This window comes from Lytechinus pictus, chromosome 9 (assembly GCF_037042905.1).
Source record: "Lytechinus pictus isolate F3 Inbred chromosome 9, Lp3.0, whole genome shotgun sequence".
NCBI lineage: Eukaryota > Metazoa > Echinodermata > Echinoidea > Temnopleuroida > Toxopneustidae > Lytechinus > Lytechinus pictus.
The window spans coordinates 20,563,869-20,571,519 of NC_087253.1; the positions used below are offsets into that span (position 1 = coordinate 20,563,869).

Genomic DNA, 7,651 nt, shown 5'->3' on the forward strand with positions numbered 1-7,651 from the left:
GGCCTACTATCACGGTCCACGAACTTTCGACAATGACCTCTAGTATGTCCGATGTAATTTGACAGGCATTTCAATAGATTATCATCGTTGTTTTTTTCTTTACTTCCTTCCTTATTCATTTCCTCACTTCCTTTATTTCTTCTTCCTTCCTTCCTTCTCTCTTTCCTTCCTACCATCCTTCCTTCCTTTATCTTTTTTCCTTCCTTCCTTCCTTTCTTTACTTCTTTTTTCTTTTTTCTTTATTTTTTTCTTTCTTTTTTTCCCTCCCTCCTTATTTATTTTCTCTTTTCCTTCTTTCTTTTATTCGATCCTTCCTTCGTTTCTTCCTTCCTTCCTTCCTTCCTTCCTTCCTTCCTTCCTTCCTTCCTTCCTTCCTTCCTTCCTTCTTCCTTCCTTCCTTTCTTTCTTTCTTTCCTTCCTTCCTTCCTTCCTTCTTTCTTTCTTTCTTTCCTTTTTACTTCCTTCCTTTCTTTCTTTCTTTCTTTCCCTTCCTTCCTTCCTTCCTTCCTTCCTTCCTTCCTTCCTTCCTTCCTTCCTTCCTTCCTTCCTTCCTTCCCCCCTTCCTTCCTTCCTTCCTTCCTTTCTTTCTTTCTTTCTTTCTTTCTTTCTTTCTTTCTTTCTTTCTTTCTTTCTTTCTTTCTTTCTTTCTTTCTTTCTTTCTTTCTTTCTTTCTTTCTTTCTTTCTTTCTTTCTTTCTTTCTTTCTTTCTTTCTTTCTTTCTTTCTTTCTTTCTTTCTTTCTTTCTTTCTTTCTTTCTTTCTTTCCTTCCATGTCTCTACCTTTTTTTCCTAAACAAGTCAATACTAAACTACCGGCACACCAATTTTTCAAAAACACTTCATTGATTTATCAAGTACATAAGAAGAATGTGTTATGTCCTCATCTAAGGTATTTATTTCATTAAAATCTGAAAAAAAAATACAGTTCAATAAAACAGTAATAATAACAGCCAAATTAAATAAAATATGGATCTGAATTGTGTTTTATAACACATAAGCTTTTTTCATATTATTACTCTTCCAGATTGCGAAATTTCATTTCATTTATTAAATTTCAAAAATTCACAATATATTTTGGGGGTTCGTACATCTTAAGAAATAAAACGTAAAGCAAGTTTCTAAAAATTATATATTCAAGAATATCATACACACAGGTTTGGAATTGTCAAATTGGTGATCGAATCTCTTTTAAATTATTGTAATAATTGATTTATCTTTTAATAAACTGATTCTACGGATAAATTTGTTCTGTAGAGCTCATGTGAGCAGGGTTATTAAAAAGTTAAATGTTATTATTCCTAGATTTGTATATCATTGTTCTTGATCATATTTGTGCGAGGATCAAACATTGCATTCATAAGGACCATATCAATGAACGTAGTGGGTAGCAACCCTCGGCAGTGTTGCTGCCCTCTACGTTCGTTGGACAATCTCTTCCTTCTCAATGGTAAGACCAATTAAAATCGTTTTCTCTTCAACCTGGATATTCAGGTTATACTCCACGATTCTTAATAAAAGATAATTTCTGCTAAAATAAGTTTACATGCAGACAATACAACAAATAATGATATACAGTTTGATTTTTTTTCCGTGTAAATGACAAGTCATATCTAACGGGATCTTCTATCAAATTAAATCCTCTACAAAAGGGAAAATCTGATTTAGAAATTGTAAATTGCCGGTAATTGCAGGTAAATTTATTTGTAAACACTAGGCCTATCCATATACGTACTTCTACCAGAAAAACAAAATACATTGTAAGGATTATGATAATTATTATTTCTATTTCTGCAAAGATTAGAGTTATACATAGATAAACACTTATATACACTTTTTATATCAATTGTAAACATCTTACCGCCACCATGGTCATTACAAGCCAAGCCTTATTTAATAGATATCATAATCTTAATATTATTTCAAAATCTATTTCGATTATTTAAGTTTCATTTGAATTCGTGATTTTTTTTTTAAATTGAACTATATACAAAGCAAAATATTAAAAATAAAATAATGGTGTACCTATAAAAAAAAAAACATCAGACTTGTGTGAATGGACCAAATTGACATTATTTACATGTAAATCTTAACGCCTATACTATTACTGTACAATTTTTGCGCCATCGTCTGAAATAAAATAGAGTTATTTTTGCGTTTCAAAGTCGACTTATTCCAAATAATTGCATTATCAAATTGAACTATATACTTTGAAAAGTAGTCGTGTAGTTCAAACCATTTCTGTATCAAATGCAGGTAAATTTATTTGTAAACACTAGGCCTATCCATATACGTACTTCTACCAGAAAAACAAAATACATTGTAAGGATTATGATAATTATTATTTCTATTTCTGCAAAGATTAGAGTTATACATAGATAAACACTTATATACACTTTTTATATCAATTGTAAACATCTTACCGCCACCATGGTCATTACAAGTCAAATATCATATTACATGTACATGAATGGAGAATCGCTTGTTTTCTCATAAAATGTCTAATAACATTATGCGTGAAATACAAGAACTAGAAATTTCCCAACATAAGATAAACACAATGAAGATGATGCTTGATAATATTAAAGGTCAAAGTAAAAAAATTAAGGTCAATTGACATTGCTTTTATATGCATTTTTATGCCATTTTCTGAAATGCCGGCAATATTTTTCTTTTAGTGTTTCACATTCAAGTTGTTCAATATAATAGGATTTTGAAATTGAAGTACTTCGCAAAAAATTGAAGAGTGTTGATCAGACCATTTCCATGAAGGTAATATTTATATATTTACACATTATAATCATGTCTAGATATAATCATAGCCTAGAATCACGATATATTCCAACTTATGTATAAAAATACAAGTATACGCGCATAAACAGTATAGCATCATTTGGTTTGTCATGAAATATTTATCAACATTATGTCTGATATGCAAGTACTATAATTTCCCCACACAGGATAAACATGATAAAGATAATGCTTGTTACATGCAAAGTTGAAAATAAAAAGTTGTAAGGAGCGAAATGCTTTTTATGGGCGAGAAACGAGAAAGAAATGATCCATCAACGGTTTCTTGTAGTTCTATATAATAGCGGCTTACTTTAACAGAAAATGGCAACTCAGTGAGAATCCTCTTTAAAAGGGAAAATCCGATGCAGACATTTTAAATTACATTGTTAAATATCTCATAATGCTGAATATTATGTCAAAATCTATTTCGTTTATTTCCGTTTCATTTGAATTCGTTAATTTTCACAATATTGAAATATATACAGAACAATAAAAATAATAATAATGGTGTACCTATAAACACATCAGGCTGTGAGGATGATCTAAAATGACATCCCTTAACTCATTACGTCTATACTTTTACTGTACATTTTTTGTGCCATTGTCTGAAATACAATAAAGTTATTTTTTATTTCATAATCGAGTTATTCCATATAATTGCATTATCATTGCATTGAACTATATACTTTAAAAAAGTAGTAGTGTAATTCAAACAATTTCCGCATCAAATACAGTGAAAATTATTTATACACAGGAAAGCCATACATGTACGTATGTCTACCAGAATACAAATACATTGTAAGGATTATGATAATTATTCTTCATAATAAAGAATACAGGTATACATAGATAAACAGTTATATACACTCTTTAATATCGATGGTAAACATCTCACCGCCACCATGGTCAATACTAGTCAAATATTATATACATGTACATGAATGGAGAATCATTTGATTTCTCATGAAATATCTAAATAAAATTATGTCTAAAATACAAGAACTAGAAATTCCCTCAAATAGGATGAACATGATAAAGATGATGCTTGATAATTGGAAAGCCGAAAATAAAAATTGAGATCTACTAATTATGTTTTTTTTTTATTCGTGCTATTTTCTGAAATACAATAAGTTTTTTGTGTGTTTTACATTCGAGTAATTCCATATAATTGCAATTTCAAGTTGATCTACTTCGAAAATTTTTAAGAGTGTTAATCAGACCATTTCCACGAAGGTAATATTTATTTATTTACACATTATAATAATGTCTAGATATAATCATATCATAGAATCACGATATTCCAATTTATTAATACAAGTATATACGCGCATAAACAGTATAGCATAATGTACACACTTTTGATATCAATGATAAAGACCTCACACACCCCATGGGCATTACTAGTCAAATATTATATATAGTCATGTATAAGGATAGAGAATCATTTGGTTTGTCATAAAATATTTAACAACATTGTGTCTGATATGCAGGTATGAGAATTTCCAAACACAGAATAAACATGATAAACATGATAAAGATGATGGTTGATACATCCAAAGTTGAAAATAAAAAGATACAAGCAGCGATATGCATTTTTATTGGTGAGAAACCAGAAAGAAATTATCCAACAACTGTTTCTTGTAGTTCTATATAATAGCAGCTTACTTTAACAGAAAATGGCAACTCAGTGGAAATCCCCCCCCCCCCGCCACCTTCTGCGATATTGTGATATCATATATCAATGTTAATATCATCCATTATTTTTGTTTGAATATATAGAGTCTATCCGGAGTGCAGAAGGCGATCTCTCCTGATCGGTACTGCTGGAGGTAATACCAAACTCTCTCAGGCTTCTCAATCTTGAAGTCATTTACTAGGTTTCGGATATGTCTTAGTTCATTTGTATACTCGTCAATGCTCACCAAACCTTCATCCTCCTCCACCTTGGCCATCAGGATTGTATCCCACTGAGATACAGCAGCGAAAAGGGGACTACCCGGTTTCTTTAATTCATGTTGTACAGCACCCTGTTTGTTTATTAATCTGATAGTATCAATTGATGAAGTGATCAGAAAACCATCGTAACTAGTGATTTGATGTGGTGAATACCCGTTGCATGGTATCTCCCTGATTGCTTGCCCTCCTGCTGTTGAAAATACCTGGATCTTCATGACTTTCCAGTAGGTCATGTAGATCTGATCATCACCATCAACAGTGAGAATCCCAACTTCATCTTTACTCAGAATCTTAAACATTACATTCATCTTTGTGTACTCTGGTGTGTACAGTGTGATGCTGTTTGAAAAATCAATCACAACACATCGACCATTAGAGAGGAACCCTAATCCACGAACGTTAACATCCTTAAGAACTGTCTGCTGAAGCTTACCATCAGAAGAGAAGATGGAGATGCCACCGGAGTGATATCCTACTGCCATCCTACCGTCTGGTGTACTAACCATAGCATTCATGCTATTCTTAGCTGGCAAAGCAACGCTCTTTACATTAGCAATGTTATAAGTAGGCAAAACGACGTTCTCTTCAACTCGGTCTACATTAAAAATCTTACCAAGGCCAACTACAATATTATGCTGAAGAGCGATTTGAGCTATACAAAAACTAACTATTATTATAATCATTACATAAATAATCTTACCAAGGCCTAGCTCATCTTTTCCAACTACATTAGCAACCTTACCAAGGCCTAGCTCATTATTTCTAATGTTTCTCTTAAATACACCTTTTCCCTCATCTTCTTTCGGGTGTTTCCTGCATTTGCGGTATCTACGTACAGACACCTTGCCTGACGAGATCTCACTCATGGCAATAACTTCATGATCGATAAAGCCTTCCCATTGAGAGTGCTTAATAAGACAAAAGGTGCAGAGATACGTGTCACAATCTTGACAGTAGACATTAGCATGGGGCTTGTCATTGGATTTACAATTTGTGCAAATCTGATGATGGCCCTTCATATCCTCTATTAGACTCTTCAAAGCAAGATTTACCTGTAGTCTGCCGACATCTTTGTTTGGGACCTGGGTTACAGCTCTACAGACAGGGCATCGGATCTGGGAGTTACCGTGGTACTCTAAAAGGTTGTCCAGACAAGTCTTGCAGAAAGTGTGAGAACATGACAGGATCTTGGGATCGGTGAATGTAGAACGACACACTGGACACTCTGTACTCTGGGAGATGACAGTCTTTAATGCTTCAGCCATGGTTAGATTTTTATAAGACTGAAAAAATAATTATTACAGAACACAATGAAAAATGATAAACACGTAAGGACCATAGAATCTGTCATTTGACTTACATCACTGAGTAATAAAAGGATCGCCTGGGGTTTTGGAATAGGGGAAGGAGGGGGAGGAGCAAGGGGAAATTGGGAATGATAAAATGAGGGGGAGAGGAGAAAGGGGAATAGGAAAAGGAGCTTGGGATGATGGGAATTAATTGCGAAGGTGAAAGGAAAGGAATGAAAAGAGAAGAGAAGTAGGAATAATATGGCTTTTTAAAAAGTATGTATTTTTATTGGTTTATTTCCAATTAGTCTAATGCCATTTCGTCTAATTTCCAAACTCGTTTACTATCATTTGGTCTAGCATATTAAGTTAGTCCACAATCCACATTGTCTAATTGCAATTCCTTTCAATCACCAAGTTATATAATAACCAGTTGGTCCAATAGCCATTAAGTCCACCATCTGATCTAACTGGACTTAGTGTTAATTGGACAAAATGAATAAAAATAAAATGGATATTAGACCAACTGGTTGTGTGACGAAATGGTAATAGACGAACTTGTGATTAAACGAGGTGATGATTGGACCAAATGGTTGTTAGACGAAAAATTGATTGACGGAATGGCATTAGACTAAATTAAGGTAGACCATGTGATGAGTGAAAGAATTGGCATTAGACGAATCGGCAATTTACCTTTTCATTTTCCCCATTACTTCCGGGTTGAAAAATAAGTCTGATCACCCCTAAACACCGATTTTTATGGAATTTATTTGTTTCGATCCTGTCTGTTCATAAATAGGAACGTTACAATTTTCTCACTGGTAATAATTGCGTTATTATTAAAGAAAAATGACAATCCAATAATATTGAAGATACAACCATTAAACAAGCCATATCAATCAGAGTGTGATTTCAAATTCGACACGTTTCTTATACATATGGCATTTGAATGTGTAAAATAGATACAGAATATATTTTGAAAATACATGAATTGTTCAATATACTTACATCAATCTGCTTATGTCCATTAAAAACGATATGTTTCTCAGTTTGATCGAAGTAATAATATTATACGGGGTCTAATAGCAGCAGTATTAGATATTTTGGCTACATCAATTCATAATAGTGGTGTGTACCGAATCGTGTGCAAATTTACAGTTGTTTACGAATTCTAGTTCAATATCAAACTATTTTTAGTGATTGGGAATTCCCAGTAACCTTTGACATGTTTCAATTGTGCATTCATGTACTTCAATTCAGCGTAACGGTTGTTTGATGGTGTGGTTTTTGTTTACCTGATTGAAAATAATCGGAATGTTTGTAGTATATTATTTACTTGTTTAGAGAAAAAAAAAGAAAAGAACGAAAAAAGATAGAGAAAGAAGAAAGTAAAGAAATAACGAAAGAAATAGTAGGAAGGAAAGTAGGAAATTATGAAATAAGTGGTAGGACTGAAAAGGGAACATAAGAAGAAAGGAAGGAAGAAAGAAAGGAAATTAAAAAAAATACAGAAAGAAAAAAAATAGAAGGAAAGAATGCATGAAAGGAAGGAAGGAAGAAAGAATAAAAGAACAAGGAAGGAATGAATAGATCGATAAAGAAAGAAAGAAATAAAGG

The 7,651-nt window shown here is 32.6% G+C and overlaps 1 protein-coding gene across 1 annotated transcript; it reads right to left on the reverse strand.

Annotated features, from left to right (window-relative positions):
* Positions 1-3,367: 3,367 nt before the first annotated feature.
* Positions 3,368-7,276, reverse strand: LOC135155529 (uncharacterized). Its single transcript, XM_064104904.1, has 2 exons — positions 7,043-7,276; positions 3,368-6,028 (listed from the first exon to the last, which is right to left on the reverse strand). The coding sequence occupies exon 2, from the start codon at positions 6,008-6,010 to the stop codon at positions 4,547-4,549; it is 1,464 nt and encodes a 487-aa protein (XP_063960974.1). The 5' UTR covers positions 6,011-6,028; positions 7,043-7,276; the 3' UTR covers positions 3,368-4,546.
* Between the last annotated feature and the right edge of the window lie 375 nt (positions 7,277-7,651).

What these genes read in the sequence shown, in the direction of transcription:
- LOC135155529 (XM_064104904.1), bottom strand. Translation starts at nt 6,010, where the DNA reads ATGGCTGAAGCATTAAAGACTGTCATCTCCCAGAGTACAGAGTGTCCA.